General features: G+C 45.1%; 1 protein-coding gene and 1 pseudogene across 3 annotated transcripts in view; both read left to right on the forward strand.

Moving 5' to 3' along the window:
• The window catches only part of LOC134738756 (HEAT repeat-containing protein 6-like), a 33,827-nt pseudogene extending 18,850 nt beyond the window's left edge, over positions 1-14,977 (forward strand).
• LOC129016870 (ubiquitin carboxyl-terminal hydrolase 6-like) overlaps positions 14,641-21,224 on the forward strand; it is a 53,725-nt gene continuing 47,141 nt past the window's right edge. For 2 of the 3 annotated variants that reach the window (XM_054456631.2, XM_054456632.2), the window contains exons 1-3: positions 18,331-19,574; positions 20,589-20,742; positions 21,020-21,092. In XM_054456631.2, coding sequence (XP_054312606.1) covers positions 21,021-21,092 — 72 coding nt within the window. In that variant the 5' untranslated portion in view covers positions 18,331-19,574; positions 20,589-20,742; position 21,020. Of the gene's footprint in view, positions 14,705-16,700; positions 16,891-18,158; positions 18,283-18,330; positions 19,786-20,588; positions 20,743-21,019; positions 21,093-21,224 lie in introns of those variants that run through there. The other variant, XM_063656584.1, reaches the window with a different exon arrangement.

The raw sequence follows: 21,224 nt of genomic DNA on the forward strand, positions 1-21,224 counted from the left end.
AAATACAGCAGTCCATGACAAAGATGTACTTTTTGTCCTTTCCATTCATAAGATTGTACTTAATGGTATTCCTTTTTTGAATTGTCAAATATTGTCACTGCAGGCAATGTTATTTCCTGTACCTAAGAATGTTTCTAAAAGTTGGATCACTAATGATGTCTGCCAAGTTGTATGTACACAAAATTCCTAAAGTCCTATTTAAGTTAACATTGAACACACATACTTCAGAGTGGAATATGAGGCATAATGTTCTCAGGAACTTCGATAGGAAACAGACTCTAGGCACATGTATTTTTTCTACCCCATGGGCTGTTTAGTTCTAACTTTTCAGTTGGCATTCTGCTTGAATAAACCAGGCCTCTAATCCTTATTCTCATGCTTAGGATTTCAGATTTTTGTGCTATGGTATAGCTTAGGTTTATTTCTTACTGTAAAAAACCTAACAGCAATGGGTTTCTAGATTTTTTTTTTAGCCAGGTGTGGTGGCACACACCTGTAATCCTAGCTACTTGGGAGGCTGACGTGGGAGGATTGCTTGAGCCCAGGAGTTTGAGGCTGCAGTGAGTTATGATTGCGCCAGTGCACTGCAGCCTAGGTGACAGAGCGAGACTGTGTCTCTAAAATAAGAATAAAATAAAGATTTTTTTTTAGGTGTGGGATGCAAGTGACCTAGTTTTTAGGAACTAACAGATAATCCCATTGCCTTTATTCTTCCAATTGAAATGATTGTAAATACTTTGAACATTAAATATGTATAGGAAGAAGGGAATCTGATTCCTTATTTTCAACTAATCAGTGTGAATCATCCCAAAATTTCAGACGTGCCTGTGCTCTGCAAGTTTTATCTGCCATCTTGGAAGGCTCAAAGCAGTTTCTTTCTGTTGCTGAAGATACCAGTGACACAGGAGGGCTTTAATCCCCTTCTCCGTCATGATCGCTTCCAGCATTAGAGAGTCGCACAGATGTCTTTTGTTAGCTTTGGTGGTTGGAATCATTCTCACAGATCCTTACTCAGATAATTAAGGTAATGTATCAACTGTGGGTTCCAGAGGGGGCTTCTCTGTTTTAACTTTGTATACTGTTTTACATAGCCCAAAAGTCACTTGACTTAAGAATATAACTATGTAATAGTTTTATTAAAAATACACTGTTTGGAAGTCTGTACCTACTTGACTGATCTTACCTATAATCTCTGTATGTCCTAATAAATTATTTGCTAAAAATACTTCTTTATCTTTAGTTGTACCAATGAGGATACAAGTGTTATTTTTTTTTAAAAGGGCTAATTTTTAGTTGTGTGAAAACTTTTCTTTTTTAATTAAATGCTGCAAAATTTGTTTCTATGCTGTGGTTTAATCAAGCCTTTTGATGAACTACTTTTTGTGTTTTACAGTGCCTTGCAAATTTAGTATCAAATGCACCTTATAATCATCTAAAACAGCCTGCTGACCAAAGTCTGGAACCAGATAAAGCCTTATATTCACCACAAAGGTTTGTAGTGGCTTAAAACTGATGGCTTCTTTATATCAGTCAGATGCAGACTATTAGTAAAAATATATAGATATAGATATATGTATTTATTCAAAGCATTTTTATAACTCTTAAGAGATCTCTGCTTATTCTTCTCAGCTTTTCAGGGGTATAAGCTGTTGCAAGAATTGACCCCTCAAGTCCCAGTGGAAGTGAGCTAGAGAATTAATTGTAAAGTTTAATGCCTGTTTAATGCCCAGGGCAGTGACCAGAGTATCCCTTTAGAATTAAGATTGAGCCAGGTGCAAGCAGCCCCCCTCAGGAGTATGTTAGTTTATATCCCTTATGCATAGGTAGAGGATGGATGGATGGTTAGACAGACAGATGGACAGGTAGATATTACCTACTTTTTGGAAAGAAAAACTGGAATACAAAATTTAACTTCTTTAACGTTATTTCCTATGAAGTTCAGATAAAATCCCAGAACTTCAAATCTTTACTAAGTGCAGTCTTATTATTTCCTCCCACACATAATGTATGTGTGCTATAAACACTTGCCTTTTGTAGATTTGCCTTTCTTTTGTTTGCAAGCTTTCAGATCAGACCACATTCTGATAAGTTCAGTTTTTCAGGCAGAATTGTAACAAGGAACAGTGGATGTTTTCTGTGACATAGTGGGAAGAGCATGGGACCTGAAGTCAATCCAAGGGTCTGGGGCCCACTCCCATTTTTGCCGTCTCATGGCCGTGGCCCTCTCTGAACCCTAATTTCTTCCTAACAGCAAGAATTATAACTACATCATAAGATTTTTATGAGGCTCAAATGAGATAATGAGGTGTAACTAAGTCCAGTTCACTACTTACACTAATGTGTAAAAGAGGGACCCAGAAAGTTAAGTCTTCCCCTGAGGTTTCCCATCACATTCATGGCAGAAATAAGTTGAAAACAAGCCCTGCTCATTCCACCGTACCAACTTTTCATTATCTGCATCTTCAGCTGAGGAGAGTGCACCATGTCTCAAAGGTTCCTTTCAAGTATCTGACTTTATCCTCAAGTAACTTTTTTTCATTAAAATGTTCAAAACCCGAAATTCTTAGGTATGAGCCTAACAAAATATGTACAAGATCTATATGAAGAAAACTGTGAAACTCTGATGAAATCAAACAACTAAATGAATGGACCAGAGATTCCATGTTCATGGATAGGAAGGCTCAATATTGTGAAGATGTTACCTCTTCCCAACTTGATCTATAGATTCAGTGCAGTCTCAATCAAAATTCCAACAAGTTATTTTGCAGATATCAGTGAACTGATTCTGAAATGTATATAGGTGTGCAAAAGACCCAGAATAGCCAACACAGTATTTTTAGAGAAGAACAAAACTGAAGGACTGACATTCCCTGACTTCAAAATCTACTATAAACCTATAGTAATTAAGACAATGTGATACTGGCCAAGGAAGAGAGAAACAGATCAATGGAACAGAATAGAGAGCCCAGAAATAGACCCACATAAATATAGTCAACTGATCTACAACAAAGGAGCAGATACTTTTCAACAGTTGGTGCTGGAACAGCTGGACATCACATGCAAAAAAAAATGAGTCTAGACACAGACCTTTTAGCTTTTTAAAAATATTTCTTGTTAAAATCCAGGGTTCATTCAAGGTACATGCATTGCATTTAGTTATTATGTCACTGTAGTCTTTTTAAATCTAGAGTCCCCCCACCCATCTTTCTTATATCAAACTGACTTAGGAAAGAATCCAACCCAATTGTCTTATAGAATGTGAACTCTAAACTCTGTCACCAAAGATAACAAAATAAATCACATTCTCAATTTGTCAGATTGTTTCTTTATGGTGTTAACTTACTCTCCTGTCCCATGTATTTCAAAACTGGAAATGAGGTTTAGAAGTTTGATTAGATTCAGGTTACACAAGGAACTACTAATTCTTAATTGCCTGCAGGGATAACTACCATATTTACGGTAGCTGTTCCCATGATAATAAGTTCTTACTGCTTCCTTTGACAGATGTTAATGTTCCTGTGTGAAGTCTCACACTCTTGGGAGCTATAGGGCCCACCCACACACCTTTACCTGAAGTCCAGCTACTTCTGCAACAGCCGTGTTCTTCTGGACTCAGTAATAGCAATTCAGCAACCCCTCACCTCAGCCCTCCTGATTGGTGGAAGAAAGCCCCTGCAGGACCCTCTCTGGAAGAAACGTCAGTTAGCTCACCTAAGGGGTCTTCAGAGCCCTGCTGGCTCATTCCACTCTGCGTTTCCATTGTCATACTGCCCAAGGAGGATTCCTGTTCAGGTAGCGATGCTGGCTCTGCAATAGGAAGCACCTACGAACCATCCCCTATGCAACTGGAGGCCTTACAGGTAGGAGGTTTCATTTCCTCATCTCTGAAATGGAAGTAACCATTCTTCCTTCAGAGTGACCGTGAGGAGCGAGCAGGTAAAACCAAGCCATGTGTCAGTTCGCGGGAGTTGTATTTTAGGTATGGGTGGTGTATTTTTGTTGTTGTTTTGTTTTGGGGAGGTGTTCCTTGGTTGTAAAATAGCAGATTCATTCCTTTTTGTTCTTTGATTGCAAATTATTTTAGTCACTTCAGGTATTATATGACAGGTGGATGTAATAGATTGTAGAATAATTCTGAGTGAAATTGTAGAGTTAATTTTTGATTTTTGCAACTTAAATGTTTAATTTTCTATAAGCTTCTCCTTGGTCTTGTACCTGCTTAGAGTAACAAAATAATTGTTCCTTCAAAGGAAGAAAACAATCCTAGATAAAAGAGTTTACTTTTTCTCTACAAAGATGATCTGAGACTAGGCCTGGTCCTGGGGTCTGCTGCTAATTAACTGGGCCACATGAAACATGTCCTTTAATCTTGTCAGGCTTGGTTTCTTTAGCTGTAAAATTCAATTAATACCTACCTTAAAGAATAGTTGCAAGACTTACATGAGATTACATGAATGAAAAGCAATCATATACTAAAGCACCATAAAACTATGATACAGTTAATTGATATTAGTCATGAAATAAAGATTGTGGTTCTTAATTTCATTCAACAGATTTCAGCCCCTGTTAAATTATAAGCGATTTCTGAAATATAACACTTTTCTGGATATTGCAGCCTTGCAATCAGGTCTTAGAGGGTTAATTCCATGCTCTCTTTGCAGCTATTGGCTCTTCTGGCAAGGGGCTACTTTTCAATGACTCAAGCCTACTTGATGGAGCTTGGAGAGGTGATTTGCAAGTGCATGGGGGAAGCAGATCCATCCATTCAGCTCCATGGAGCAAAGGTAATTTTCATCAAAACCACAATGATTTTTCCTTCTCTTCACTTTATATCCTTCCTTTTCTTCACTTTATATTTTTCTGCCACATGTCTTTCAATTCTGAGATTTCTTAAAGAGATTTCAGGTGAGGAAGACATACATTCTTCTGTTTTCAGCTCTTACGTGTAAACCCCATGAATTGATTCGGTAATAAATTAATAAGATATAGCTGTTGATTTCAGTCCTTGAAAGAATGCCTCTGTTAAGAGTGACTGAAAAAAGAAAGAAAATTAGTTGCAAATTATGTTTCCCCTTGATTTGAGGCGATCTCCAGACTAAAATGAAGTCGTTCGTTAGTTGTAATGCTCCGCTTCGGTAATACTTTTTTCTTGGCAGCTTCTGGAAGAACTGGGCACAGGCTTAACACAGCAGCATAAACCGGATTCCACTGCAGCACCTGATCAGAGAGTACCAGTCTTCTTGGTAAATAAATGTCAATTCATACTTTTCTTTTATTAGTGCTTCAGTTGCAGTTTTATTTTGAAGCTCAGTGATAAGTGGAGTAGATGATATGGTTTCTTCCAGTGTCAAAAATTATGTTTTATAATCCAGGAAAACATGAAACTAGTATAAATAGGTTTTATTTTACATTTCAGTTTCTTTGCAATTTAGTGTGTGGTAGGCTTATGTATAACATATAACCAGCAATCGTAAAACTAATATTTCTTTTGCATAAAATCTAGTCTGGTTACTCAGCCTGCCCAAGAGACAAAGAGCCAGGGATTTTATATCCAAAGCCATGGGATCAAATTTAGGGAACATGATTGTATTAGTCCATTTTATGTTGCTATAAAGGAATACCTGAGGCTGGGCAATTTATAAAGAAAAGAGGTTTATCTGGCTCACGGTTCTGCAGGCTGTACAAAAAGCATGGTGCCAGCATCTACCTCTGAGGAAGCCTCAGGAAGCTTTTAATCCTGGTGGAAGGCAAAGGGGGAGCAGGCATGTCATATGGCAAGGGAGTAAGCAAGAGGGAGATGCCAGTCTCTTTTAAATAACCAGCTCTCATGTGAGCTCATAGAGTGAGAGTTCACTCATTACCACAAGGACAGTACCAAGCCATTCAAGAGGGATCTGCCCCCATGACCCGAACACTTCCTGTTAGGCCCACCTCCAGTGATGGAGGTCACATTTCAGCATGAGGTTTGGAGGAGGCACACATCCAAACCATGTCATTCTGCCTCTGGCCCCCACAAATCTCATGTTCCTCTCATTGTAAAATACAGTCAGTCACCTATTCCCAATAGTTCCCCGAAGTCTTAACTCTTTCCAGCATCAACTCAAAAGTCCAAAATCTCAGCTGTGACTCAAGGCAAGTTCCTTCCACGTATGAGCCTGTAAGATCAAAAACAAGTTATTGATTTTTAAGATACAATGGTGGTACAGGCATTGGGTAAACAGTCCCATTCCAACAGGGAGAAATCAGCCAAAAGAAAGGGGCAACAAGCCCCACACAAATCTGAAACCCAGCAGGACAGACATTAAACCTTAAAGCTCCAAAATAGTCCTTGACTCCATGTCCCACATCCAGTGCACACGGGTGCAAGGGGTGGGCCTCCAAGGCTTCTGGCAGCCTTGCCCTTCTGGCTTTGCTGGGTGTAGGCCGTGTCCCATTCCCAGAGTTCCACTAGGCAGTGCTCAGTGGAGACTGTGTGTGGGGGCTCCAACCCCACGTCTCTCTTTGGCACTGCCCTAGTAGAGTCTCTCAGTGGGGGCTCTGTCCCTGTGGCAGGCTTCTGCATGGGCACCCAGACTTAGGGAATCCTCTGAAATCTAGGCAGAAGCTCCCAAGCCTTCTTCACATTTGCATTCTGTGCATCTGCAGGCTTACCACCACATGGAAACCACTAAGGCTTACAGCTTGTACCCGCTAAGCAGAAAACCAGGCAGTGTCTGGGGCCCTTTGAGCCACCGCTGGGGATGCTGGGAGCAGTGTCCCTAGGCTGTGCAGGGCAGTGGGGCCCTGGGCCTGGCCCCCAAAACCGCTTTCCTCCTAGGCCTTTGGGTGTGTGATGGGAGGGGTTGCCTCAAAGATTTCTGGAATGCCCTCAAGGCTGTTTTCTCATAGTCTTGGCTATTAGCATCTGGGTCCCTTTTAGTCATGCTAATCTGTCTAGCAAGTAGTTGCTCCAAGCTTGGATTCCTTCTCTAGTACAGGGGCAGGGTGCAAATTTTCCACATTTTTATGTTCTGCTAACCTTTTAATGATAAGTTCCAACTTTAAGTCATTCCTTTGCTCCTACATCTGACTATAGGTTGTGAGAAGCTGCCACGTCACCTGTTGAATGAGGCTTAGAATTTATTTCACCAGATACCCTAAGTCATTACTCTTAAGTTCAACCTTATGCAAATCCCTAGGACATGGGCATAATGCAGCCAAGTTGTTTGCTAAGGTGTAACAAAGGCGACCTTTCCTCCAGTTCTCCATACTTTTTTATTTCTATCTGAGATCTCCTCAGCCTGGCTTTCACTCTCCGTATTTCTATCACCATTTTGGTCACAGCCATTTAATCAGTCTCTAAGAAGTTCCAAACTTTCCTTTGTCTTCCTGTCTTCTGAGCCTTCCAAACTCTTTCAACCTCTGCCCAGTACCAAGTTCCAAAGCTGCTTCCACATTTTTAGGTATCTTTATAACAACACCCCGTTCCTTGGCACCAATTTTCTGTATTAGTCTCTTTTCTGCTGCTGTAAAGAAACACCTCAGACTGGACAATTTATTTTTCAAAGAGGTTTGTCTGGCTCACTGTTCTGCAGGCTATACAAGAAGCATGGTGCCAGCATCTACTTCTGGTGAGGCCTCAAGAAGCTTCCAGTCATGGTGGAAGGTGAAGGGAGAGTAGGCATGTCACATGGCAAGAGAGGAAACGAGAGAGATGCCAGGCTCTTCTAAACAATTAGCTCCCGTGTGAATAACAGAGTAAGAACTCACTTATTACCACAAGGATAGCACCAAGCCATTCAGTAGGGATCTGCCTGCATCACCCAAAAACCTTCTTCTAGGCCCACCTCCAACATTGGAGGTCACATGTCAACATGAGATTTGGAGGGGACACACATCCAAACCATATCAGCCACTTAATGGATATGTGGTTATAGGCATGGTTTCCTAGTTGTAAAAAGGAATAATAAACCATAACCCTTCAGTCACAAGGCTGTTGAAAACTCGAATGACATGTAAAGATGCTAACACATAGGAGGTAATTCCGTTACCTGCGTCCCCCCAACCCCCCACCAGCCCCACCGTGATTCTATTCAATTCCTGTGATTTCAGGTTGTTTCTGCTACCCCTACACTGTGCCAGTTCCAAAGATGGATGAAGGGCATGTGATCACACCAAAAAAGGCTTCTACTTAGTGCTGAAAGCAAAATCAGCTCAGTGTTGGTGGTCTTTGCTCCCTCTGCCCTCCGCATTCTGCCTGTTCTTTTCCCTTCACAATTTCTGTCATCCTTGCAGTGAATTAAAGACTCTAACCCTCGTCCCTGCCTTAGACTGCCACTAAAGCTTTCATATAACATGTGCGGGAAAATGAGTTGAGCTTTGTTATCAGACAGAACTAGGTTTGAATTCAAACTTCTCCCTTTGCTAGATAAATGACTTTGGGCAAGCCTCTTAACTGTTCACACTCAGGTATTGTTCATCTGTGAAAAAAAAAAAGACATGTTTTCTGTATTGCTTGTCTATTAGTGAGTAACAAATTAAACATTTAGCAGCTTAAAGCAATGTACATTTATTTTCTCAGTTTCTGTGGGTCAGGAATTAGGAGTGGCTTGGCTGAGTGATTCTGGCTTAGTTCTCACATGAAGTTGGGATCAAGATGCCCCCAGGGTTGCAGTCAACTGACAGGTTGCAAGACTTGATGGGGTTGGAGGATCTTCTTCCAGGGTGGCTCACCCATAGACCCAGCAAATTAGTGTGGCTGCTGGCAGACGGCCTCAACTCATTTCCTCCCCGGGAGGACGTCTCTAGAGGGCTGCTTGAGTATCCTCTTGACATGGCAGCCAGCTTCCTTCACAGCAAGTGATCCAAGGGAAAGAAAGCAAGACAGAGCTGTGGTGCTTTTTATGACCTAGCTTTGGAGGTGTCATGCTGTCATTTCCACAACATCCTATTGGTTACACAGGTCAGCCTGTTCAGTATGGGAGGGGACTACACAGGTGTAAATATTAGTAGGTGAGTGTAATTGTGTGCCATCCTGGAGACTGACAACCACTTTTTGTCCACATTCTTCTGGAGTGGGGCAGGGAGGACCCAGACTGGGTTTCCAGGAGCTGAAGTAGGAGAAAGACAGAACTGGTGCGTGAAATACACAGCAAAACCCAGACTAGGTCCATGGGACAGAACCAAAACAAAGCTAAACCACAGAGATTCACAAATGAACATGAGATCACAGGATATGTATAAAGCATGGAAAAGAAACTGTTGACATGGCTACTTTAGAGGCTGTGAAGTGAGGTAGTTCTTCAAAGTGCTGATAACAGAACCTACTGCCCAATTTAAGAGTGTCCACGGTGTACCAGGCCCTGCGCTAGAAACCTTACACAGGGTATTACATTTTATTATCACACGGACTCTGCAAAGTAGTTGAAAAAGCCCTAGCCGAGCATCAACTGATCTGGATTCTAGTTCACCCCTGCTGCTGATTAGCAAGTTGTATTGTCTGTGCCTCAGTTTCCTTGTGTGAAAAAGTAGGGATAATGCTACAGACCCCATTTATTTGTGCCAAGGAATAAAATGAGTTGATACGTGTAAAATACTTAGAGCAATGCCTGGCATGGGATGAGCTCTCTGAAGAACATTAGCTGCCGCTGCTGTTGCTGTTACTGTCATCACCATCTTCAGTCTCCTCTTGATTATTATCACTGTTGCTGCGTAACTTTATCAGACTGCAATCTCCTAATCAACAGGAGTTGAATGGGAGGCTTAAACACTGCAGTTGTTTTCTGAAGTCCTTTCATCACTGTGGAAGAAGAACCAATGAAAACATTTACAGAAAGCTGCTGCTTTGAGGAAAAATGTTTCACTACTAAGGCCATTTCTGGTAGGCTTAGCTCCGAGTTGGTTCCCCTGTTATGTCTTGGGCTGCAGCTTTTCCTTTGCCTCCGTTCCAGGTGGTGATGTTCTGGACTATGATGCTGAACGGTCCTTTACCCAGAGCCCTGCAGAATTCGGAGCACCCAACTCTCCAGGCGAGTGCCTGTGATGTCCTGTCTTCCATCTTGCCAGAGGCCTTCAGCAATCTGCCGGTAACGTAAGAGTGTTTTCTCACCCTTAAATCATGGCTGGAGCACCAGAGCTAGAATTTGGTGCTTTTGCATTTTGAACCAGTATTCAGCAGCATCTCTGATGAAAAGGTGCTAGTTCACTTGAGTTGGGGATGAGGGCACTGGGAACAGCAAATAGGAAAATTTGAAGCCTTAATATATCAGGAAAGCTGTTTCCCCCTGTGCGTTAGAATGTAGGTGGTAGAGGCAAGGGTAGCAGAAGCTTGGAAGGCAGAGAGATTTCAGGAAGATTTCATATCCAAACTTTAAAAGGCCTGAGTTGAAGCCCAGCTCTTCGACTTGCTAGCTCTTTGACTCTTAACCTCTCTAAAACTTGGTGTTATCATCAATAAGATGATAGTCATGTGAAAAATAACAAGTATGTGAAAATACTTAGATTTGTTGTCCAACACATATGGTATTTGTCTTAGTCTGTTTGAGCTGTTATAATAAAATACCATAAATTGGGTGTCTTCTAAACAACAGAAATGTCTTTCTCATAGTTCTGGAGGCTGGAATTAAGATCAAGTCACTGACAGACACAGATTTGGTGCCTCGGGAGGGTTCGCTCTCTGGCTCACAGACGGCACCATGTGAGCTGTGTCTCAAGTGGTAGAAGGGGCAGGCAGTTTTCTGGGGCCTGAATCATAAAGGCACTAATCTCTTTCATGAGGGCTCTGTTCCCATGACTTAATCTCCTCCCCAAAGCCCCACCTCTGATACCATCACCCTGGGAGTGAAGATTTCAACACAGGAATTTTGGGGGGAGCATAAACATTCAGAATACTGCTATTCAGAATAGCAGTATTCAGACTGCTTTTTTCCTTAGTCCTCAATGACATTTGCGTCCATTCTTATTTATATAAATGAGCTTCTATAAAGAAGGCAGCTTTAATAAAGGTTAAATGTGATGAGATGCCGTGTGTGTCTTGCACAAAAGTGCGTACTCAGATAATCATGGAATCTGAACTGAACCTGCTCTTTGCCACGGTAGCCTCAAGGTCGCAATGGCGTTCAACTCCCGAATATGGTCTCAGACACAGATATTTCACATCTTTTATGGAAGCCTTTGGCTCGTAGTTATTTCATTCTCATTTTTCCCTTGTCAACCTTCTCATTGCAGAATGACAGGCAGATCCTGTGCACCACAGTGCTGCTTGGGCTGAATGACAGCAAGAATCACTTAGTGAAAGCTGCAACTTCACGGGCCCTGGGAGTCTGTGTGCTTTTTCCCTGTCTCAGACAGGTCAGAGTGAGCCTATTTAGCTCTTCTGTGCCCCTTTTGTAGTCCGTGACACCCCTATTTTGTGGATATAGAGCTCCTGCATTGGATGGTAAAGGAAACTAAATTGCTTTGTAATCTGATTTCTTTAATTGCTACTAAAATATGGTCATGGGCCAGGCGTGGTGGCTCATGCCACCATGGGAGGCCGAGGCGGGTGGATTGCTTGAGCTCAGGAGTTTGAGACCAGCCTGGGCAACTTGGCGAAACCCTCTCTCTACAAAAAATTTTAAAAATTAGCCAGGCATGGTGGTATGCACCTGTAGTCCCAGCTACTTGGGAGGCTGAGATGGGAGGCTCACTTGAGCCTGGGAGGTGAAGGTTGTAATGAGCAGAGATCACACCACTGCACTCCAGCCTGGGTGGCAGAGCCAGACACACACACACACACACACACACACACACACACACTCTCACACTCTCTTTCTCTCTCTCCATATATATATATATAGTGTTATACGTATAGTTATATATATGTAACTACAGGTATTACCATATATATACCATATATATAAATGAACTAAGGCATTACCATGTATATAGATGGTATTTATTCAATTTTTAATTACTTAGCACACTGCCTGGGACCTTAGGCACCCAATAAATGCTTCAATTAATGAATGATCTAATAAAAATGAAATGGGACATTACCAGGTGATAGTCATCATTTAGAAAGCTGACATAGTTTTTACTAAGAAGGAAATAATGTCCTCTTTCACTCTTACTTGTGACATTTATCTCACTGAGTGGTGTGTAGTACATAGGATGTGTTTTGGAAATGGATTTCTTTTTCAGAACATCATTTCTCAAGATGGAAATCAAGCAAGCAAAGAGTTCACAGATAACTGTCCCAGGCCAGGTTATATATTCGATGTTCATAAGAGCAAAATCCATAGGCTTCTCGGGTGTCCATGGCACATACCAAAATCATGGGAGCTTCCCCTGGGATTTTTTTGAGTGTCCAAATTGTAAAATATCAGAAGAACAGTAAATTGATTGAGTAGATGAATTTTTATTTCCAAGTAGAAATGTGCGTGAAGGCTTCTAGCTTTATCTGAAAATAAGTTTGAGAATTTCACAGGTAGCAGCATGACCTGCTAAAGTAACTTCAGTGTTTTGTTTTGTCTTATAGGATGTCATATTTGTTTCAGATGCAACAAATACAATATTGATGTCACTTGAAGACAAGTCTCTGAATGTTCGAGCCAAAGCAGCCTGGTCCCTGGGCAACCTGACAGACACTCTGATTGTCAACATGTAGGTGACTGAGCTTGCTTTCCCCTGCTGACTTCTGAGATTGAGGGCCCAAGAGAATGTCCTCGATCTCTACCATGAAAGAATCAGCAGTAGTTCCCGCATATTATGTAGTCAGTCTTCCTGCTTTGTTTTGTTTTGTTATTCCTTCAGAAAATAAAATTAATAAGCTGTCCTTAATATATATTAGGAATATGTTAAGACATATATGTATTAAAAATACTGTATGCCGATATAAGTAATATGTCCACATTATAGAAAACATAAAAGCAAATCCTTAGTAATGGTTACTGTACTTTTAAAATGCATTTAAAAAAATTTCTTAAAGTAGTATATTCACAGGCTAAAAAAAATCCAGATAGTACAAAGCAGCATTCAGTGTGAAGCCTTTCTTCTACCCTGACACCTTAGTTCCCCTCCCCAGAGGTAGCTGGTTATTCATGTGCAAGTGTCCTGCTTTTTGTCACTTCACCGTATAAGCGACATGTAAAATGTGTAAGCATTCTATTATTGACTTGTTAGAAATCCTTATTTATGATTACATAATGAACACTGTGTGATGATTATTTAACCATTTTTCTATTACTGAACATTTGTTTTAGGCTTTAGGCTTGTAGGCTTTTATATTCAGTGAATATTTTTGTGCATGAAATCTGCATTTTGAGATTTTTTTTTGGAGACATTCCTAGGTGGGGAAATATTGAGTCAAAAGATGTATACTGTAAGTTTCTTGATATAACCTAAGCAGATTTGTTAAACTGTTTTCCTAAACTTTTATGCTTATGCTAAGTGAATATATTTCTATATGTATATATTTAAGTGTATTTACCTTTTAACATGTGTTGCCTGCTTTGGGTGGAACAGGGAAACACCAGACCCAAGTTTCCAGGAGGAGTTCTCTGGTCTCCTGCTCTTGAAAATGTTACGATCAGCTATAGAAGCATCCAAGGATAAAGACAAGGTAGACTCACAACAAAACCCAGTATCTCCCAAACAGATACTTAATGTATTGTAGCTGCAGTGTGGTAGTTTAGTGTGGCTTGATGTTCCTCAGACTATCCCACCAAATATACTCTTGTTCAAAGGAGACTGCGGGTGTGCTCAGGGTATAAACCCCCCACCCAACCACCCACTCCAGGCCTCCCACATAATCCGGTCACTAAACAAATCCCAGCGGGCCCAGCCCCAGCTGTTACCTGGCTTTTCAGAAACAGAATTCGGTTGGGAATGGCAGCTGCTTAGACAGGTCTGTCCCCAGAAAGCCCCGGGTATGGATGGAGTCCCGTCTACCCTCTGGTTTCCACTGGCACATTTATCTACCAACATTCTGTCCAAGTCTCTTCTGAGCCCTCACCAGAATCACCCTTAATGAAGAGTCACAGGGAGAAGACGTCCATCCACGCATCAGGAGACAGGCCTGGAACAGAGCCTTCCTGCACAGCCTCAGAAGGGACCCACCCTGCTGACACCTTGATCTTGGACTCATGGCCTCCAGTACTGTGAGACAGTAACATTCTGTTGTTGAAGGTGCGCAGTCTGTGGTACTGTAAAACAGCCCTAGGAAACGAACGCAGCCTGTTAGCCCACAGATGGTGAAGGGATGGAATGCTCCATGGAGCTCCAGGCTCACTGTCTGCAGCTCCTAAAGTGTGCTACGGGACCCTTGGGTGGGTGTAGGTACACAGGGTAATTTTGGGTGGTTCAAGGTGAATAATTTCAATTGACATAACAATGTATTTATCTTGCTGGGTAAATGAGGGATCCCCAACTGTTAGGAACCAGGCTACACAGCAGGAGGTGAGCAGCCAGCCAGTGAGCAAAGCTTCATCTGTAGAAACAGCCACTTCCCATCCCTCGCATTACCGCATGAGCTCTGCCTCCTGTGAGATGAGCGGTGCCATTAGATTCTCATAGAAGCATGAACCCTACTGTGAACTACGCATGCCAGGGACCTGGATTGCGTGCTCCTTATGAGAACCTAATGCCTGATGATCTGTGACTGTCTCCCATCACCCCCGGATGGAACCATGTAGTTGCAGGAAAACAAGTTCAGGGCTCCCACTGATTCAACTGATTCTACATTATGGTGAGTTGTGTAATTATTTCATTATATATTACAGTTAAATAATAATAGAAATAAAGCACACAATAAATGTAATGGGCTTGAATCATCTCCGCATCATCCCTTCCCCTTCTCCTGGGTCCGTGGAAGAGTTGTCTTCAAGAAAACTGGTCTCAGGTAGCAAAAAGGTTGGGAACCACCGGTGTAAATGCTTCAAGGAATAGTTAAGCAGCTTAAGGTTTACATGCTACAAAAAATACAGGTTTAAATGCTAATAAAACTGGGTGCAAATGAAAACACTCTTGCTGTGGTCCAAGGAATCTTAAGCATTCTGTCAGAAAGACTTGCAGCTTGGAGCTGCAGCTGCCCTCCCACATCCTGTCCACTGTAACCCCTGCAACACACAAACACGCGCACACACACACACACATGCTGTGCTTCATGCCCTCACTAGAGTGGCCTGGGAGGGAATGCATGTGGTTTTTTTTTTTTTTTTTTTTTGAGTTGGAGTTTCACTCTTGTTGCCCAGGCTGGAGTGCAATGGTGCAATCTCGGCTCTCTGCAACTTCTGCCTCCTGGGTTCAAGGAATTCTCCTGCCTCAGTCTCCCAAATAGCTGGGATTACAGGCATGTGCCACCATGCCTGGGTAATTTTGTATTTTTAGTAGAGATGGGGTTTCTCCATGTTGGTCAGGCTGGTCTCGAACTCCTGATCTCAGGTGATCCGCCCACCTCAGCCTTCTAAAGTGCCGGGATTACAGGCGTGAGTCACCGCGCCCAGCCGGGAATGCGTGCTTTTAGGAGAAATGAAGACAACTCAGGCCCCTCATTCTCCTGGTGTTTGCACAAGTGCCTTCTCCGCAGACCATGCTTCAGTCTCTTTCTTAGTTCTCCTTCTTACTGAAAGAGAGAAGCAGAGCCCCAACATGTACCCAGCTGCTTAGGGCCCAAGCCAAGTATACAAGTTTCCTGGGGAGCCTAGTGAGTGGAAGGCACTGCAGATCCTCCCCAAAAGCGGCGTCAGTTTTTGATGGATCCTTGAGCCCAGGAAGGCAATAGACAAGACATCACGGTTCACCGGAAGAGAAAACAAAAATGCAGTGAGGAAGGGCAGTAGTCAAAGGTTTTCTGCTCCACGAGAAGGGGTTCTCAGGGCTCTGAGCAGCAGGCAGAAGACTTTATTGCACATGTGGTTAGGTGATGGCGACCTACAGTTTTCACTGGGAACTGGGATCCAGAGTAACTCAACCTCCTACTCATGCACGTCTCTCTCTGTCTCTTTGCGTTTTGTGTCTCTCTCTCCATCTCTCGCCCTCCTTATCCTCTCAGTCTCCTCTGTCTCTCTCCCAGTCTCTCGTCCTCTCTCTCATTCCCTTCTCCTCATCTCTCTTTCTCCTTTTCCAGTTCTCTCTCCCTCCTCATCTCGCTGCATGCTACTGTTCAGGCTCCCGGGGCTCCACGTGGATGGGCGGACACGGGACTCCTAGGCTAATTTTCACGGGACAAGCACAGGGCTGCAGGACCTAGGTCCCCCACCTCCCAGCACCCTCAAAATGAGAGGTGTGGGGTGTGCCCGTGCTCTCCTGGGTGGGCGCCCCACGCTCCAGGAAGCAGAAACTGCAGGACAAAGCTGGCGCAAGTGACATGCCCACATGGCTGCCAGCTTCCATCTTGGGATCTGCTGAGGCCAAAGCAGAGGACACCTGCCCACGACCGACCCCGCACCAGGGTGGGGGGAGGGGTGGGTTTGGGGGTGGGAATGGAGATGGGAGCAGCCACTCCAAAGCAGTCCCTGGCTGGCTTCCTGCCCTGCACCCTGTCATGCAAGGCCTCTCCTCCTGCCCCACCCCTGCCCCTCACCACCTCCACCCCTAGACTGTCCAGATCCAGGCTCCAGAAGTCTCCCAGGATCCAAGAACTAAGGGCAACCACTGGGCTCTGTAGCCCCTAGTCCATGAGTCAGCCACTCCTCTGCATGCTGACAAACCTTGGCTGTCACTTATCCTCCACCCCAAACCAGCCTCAGCCCCATCCTACTGCAGGCCTGTGTGGCTGCTGGAGAAGCTGGGCTCCTTTCCTCACCCCGAGGCTGCCTGATATGCTTTCTGGATCCTGAAGAAAACTGACCCACTATTCTCATACTGGTGCAGCTTCTTCCAAGACCTCAAAACTGGACAACGTGAACTTGTCTTGTTTCTTGTCTCTTCTTGGTAGGTCTGTCATTGGGACAGTACAAGATTGGGGGGTGGGGGGAGACAATGGATGAATGGATGGATGAATGGACATCCCCCCACCAGCATTACAACCTCCTCCTAAACATAGTCCTGAGAGCTCTATTTCCTGGTAAACTTCCCCCTTCCCACCCTGGTCCAGGGAAGCCCAAAGGCCATCACCCTCCACCCACCCTTCCTGGGGTCCACTCTACTGTCTGCTTGCCCAGATGTCTTAACCCGGCTTTACCAAGCTAGAACAGATAGCAGGGATGAGTCCCCAGCCTCTGCCAGGAAGATTTGCCAAAATGTTCTCAGTTTAGAAGCAGGGGCAGTGACGGGGCCTAGGGATGACCCCAGTGTTGTCACTCAAGTAGCAAGAAGGGCAAGGAGCCCTGTTTCCTGCCCTTACCCTGGGAGAACTTGGCCGGGGCTCCACAAGGCCCTGCAGGGGCAGCAGGAGAGCAAATCCACCCTCCTCTTGAGGAAGTCACCACCATCCCTAGGAAGCAGCAGATGGGGGCACACTGGCAGAGACCTCGTGTGCTATAGGGCAAGGCCAGCAGATCTGTACTCAGCTTCAGTCCCAGGGGAGCTGCAAGATAGACTGATACCCTCACAGGTTTGGCTCTGTGTCCCCACCCAAATCTCATCTGGAATTTTAATTCTCCTGTGTCAAGGGAGGAACCTGGTGGGAGGGGATTGGATTTGGGGACAGTTTCCCCCGTGCTGCTCCCCGGATAGTGAGGTAGTTCTCAGGAGAGCTGATGGTTTCAAAGTGTGGCACTTACTGGTTCTCCACTCACTCCCTCCTGCCATCTTGTGAAGAAGGTGCCTGCTTCCCCTTCACCTTCTGCCATGATTGCAAGTTTCCTGAACTGCAAGTCAGTTAAGCCTGTTTCCTATATAAATTACCCAGTCTCACGTATTTCTTTATAGCAGTGTGAAAACAAACGAATATAGTCTCCTTCCCTGAGGTGCCTTCTCCTTAGGCAACCAGCTGCCCCCATGCTCCTCCTCTGCCCCCTGGTATTTCCTTTCACCTCATGAGGCCCAAGTGATCCACATGGCCAGCCCCAGCCCCATCCTACTGCTGGCCCATGTGGCTGCTGGAGAGGCTGGGCTCCTTTCCTTACCCCAAGGCTGCCTGATATGCTTTCTGGATCCTGGAGAAAACTGATCCACTCTTCTCATACTGGTGCAACTTCTTTCAAGACCTCAAAACTGGACAGCGTGAACTTGTCTTGTTTCTTGTCTCTTCTTGCTAGGCCTGTCATTGGGACAGTCCAAGATGTGGAGTCGGGGGAGACAATGGATGAATGGACAGTAGTCCAGGGAGATGTCCCTGTGAGTCCTGAACTGCGCCCTTCCTCCAGTGAGAAGCCTTCCTGAGTGAGTTTATACAGTCATCCCTTGGTATCCATGGAGGATTTGTTCTAGGGTCCCCAGGGATGCCAAAATCCATGGATACTCAAGTCTCTGACATAACATGGCCTAGTATTTACATATAAGCTATGCACATCCTCCCATATACATTAGACCATCTCTAGGTTATTCATGATGTGTAATACAATGCAGATGCTATATAAATGGTTGTGATACTGTATTGTTTAGGGAATGATGACAAGAACAAAGTCTGCACATGTTCAGTAGAGACACAACCATCCAATTTATTTTCTGAATATTTTCCATCTGCTGTTGGCTGAATCCACAGATACAGAGCTCCTAGATACGAGTGCCAAGTATCCTTTGAGAGTAGGGTGGGTGAGGTTGCTAATGAGTACAGGGGAGCAGGTGTTGATCAGGAGGGCCCTGCACTGGGGCATCTGGACGCCCTGTCTCAGGACTTGAGACTCCGTTTGGATGGCACAGGCAGACTAAGCCCAAGTCAAAGCCCTCCCCTTGGATGTTCATTTTATCCCAAGCTCTTTCTGGACCCTGGAATTTGGCATCCCTTAGGCCGTGGGTGGAAGGACAGCTGAGCCACGTGTTAGATAACATGTCTAGAGGAGTGAGCCCCTACTGTGTGCCCGGCACTTTCCCCACAGGATCCTCTAGCTAAAATATCCAAGGGTCATGGAGAGAAATACCCAGTTAAAATACCAGAAATGAAGAAGTGATACCATTAGAGACACTAAAAAAGACCATTAGAGATACTAAATAACCATTAGTTAATAGTATTAGCTTTTGTATTCTGAGATTCAACAGAAACAGTCACTTCCCTCCACCCCTATGTGTATCCCAGGACCACCCTGGCTAGGGAGGGCTGAGTTCAGGGAGGTCTGATGCTGGTCCTGGGTTCCGGGGATGACAGTGATGAGGAACTGGGTGCACACATGAGTGGGGGAGCCAGGCCTGGCCAGAGAAGTAACACACATGTGCACAGACATGTTTACCCACATACACGTGTGCACGCATGTGCACAAACACAATGCAGGCAGGCATGTTGACGCCTCAGGCGGCGGAGGACCTGACTCTGGGCCCTGCTGACCCGGGCAAGGCCCCATTGTGATGCGTGCCATGACATCAGAATGTCACTGGTGCTTAGCACCTATCCGCTCTCCAGCCTGTGTCTGTGTTCTACAGCAGTTACTAACACACAGTGGTGTTGGTGAGCAGCTTGTGGACTCAAAGGTTTTCTCCCTGAGAGGCATAACCCAGGCCAACTGATTCATCAGAATCAGGTGAGTGTCACCTGCTCTCTTCCCTCCAGGCTGACTTGGGGACAGTGGCTATGGTATGGGCGGTGTTGGCCTCTGGGCAGCTACAGAGGAGGGTCATCCCTGAGCAGTCACCGGGCGCCCGTTCTACACTGCCTGTGTAGACGATTTTCTCTTTCGTCCTCACGGTGGCTTCGTAGAGTGGGTGCTGTTCCTGAATGTACCCATTCGACAGGTGAGACATCTGGGGTCAGAGAGGCGGTAACCGGCCCGAGAATCCAGACACGACCCTGGGTTTTGCTCTCAGCCCTGCTGTGTGCCGTGCTAGACTTCAGGCCTTAACCCTGAGACCTCCCTGCTCTAGATCCCAAATCTGCCCAGATGTCCGATCCCGATGGGGCAGAGCCTGGCCGTGGAAGAGACACTGGGATGGATCCACTGTGGGTGGGGAGGAGGGAAGGGTCCTCAGAACACACCTGGGGCCTAAGCTGGGTCCTGATGGTCACTGTGGGACCCACTGGACCCACACAGTCCCTTGTCTGGGAGTGGCATGGGGAGCCTTCTGCCCTTGGGGAGTTGTGGAAAGTGAAGGAGCCCTGGAGGGCTGGCTGAGGGGAGACTATCTTCTCTTGTGTTCAAAGGGGTCCAGGCACTGGGGTTCTCCCCAAGTATTTCTTATTCTGTCTGGCCTCACTTTCCTTTTGCCCCGAGTATTCTCAGGAAGGATGGTACATCTAGATGTTCTCCAGGAGCGAGGACCCACTGTTCTTCATCAGTGACCCAGGAAAATGAAGCCCCCTCCTGTAGGGACAGCTCAGAATGGTGGAGTCCACAGTCCCTCCCTGAGAGACATGGTTTCCATGAGCACAGTGGCTGCTTTGGAGACAGTAGATCATTTTCATCCCCAAAACCAAACACACTCCTGCTCAAATGGCGTTATTCCTAAAGCAGCTTCACTGGTTAGACTGAAGGGCCACGGTAGCCCAAGTGATGAGCACGGTAGAACGGAGCAGTCAGGAGAGATCTTGTTCCCCGTAGGAAACTGGGCATCTCTGTGGCCCTGAGCATCCAAGGAGGCCGATCGTACAGAGACCTCTGGTGCCTGACCGCAGTTCGCATCCACATCCCTGGAATAGCCCATCACAGGCTTTTCACCCTTGGCAAGTGGACACCATTCACCCTGCCGGGGCAGGTGTGTGTGCATTTCCTGGCATAAGGGGACAATGGGATTCTCTGTCCAGGTCCCACTCTTCTTGAGTCCTTGGGAAGATGCCCAACCCTGCTTGGGGCTTCAGACTGCAGAGACCCATGGAGGTGTGGGCCACGGGGTTTGGCCCCTTTTTACCGGAGTGCAGTGGTGGAATGAAGGTTATACAACCAGCCAGCATCTGGGAGCCCGGCGGGAGCGGTTCAGGAGTTCTCTGAAGCTGTCGGGTACAGTGTAACCTTTAGACAATTTTGTCTCACAGGATGGACATGATAGAGGAGGCAGATAGTTTGCAGGCACAGGAGCGGGAGGACATAATTATGAAGTATCAGAAGGTACAGTTGGGTCTGCTCCTTGGAGGGAGGTCTCTTCCAGTGCACCCTAGTCAAAGGGTCCTGGGTTCCCTAGGAGCACAGGGCAGGGATGGGTGGCCAATACCCCCAGGCCCTTGCACCCTTTACCTTGGA

Source organism: Pongo pygmaeus, chromosome 19 (assembly GCF_028885625.2).
Source record: "Pongo pygmaeus isolate AG05252 chromosome 19, NHGRI_mPonPyg2-v2.0_pri, whole genome shotgun sequence".
Classification (NCBI taxonomy): domain Eukaryota; kingdom Metazoa; phylum Chordata; class Mammalia; order Primates; family Hominidae; genus Pongo; species Pongo pygmaeus.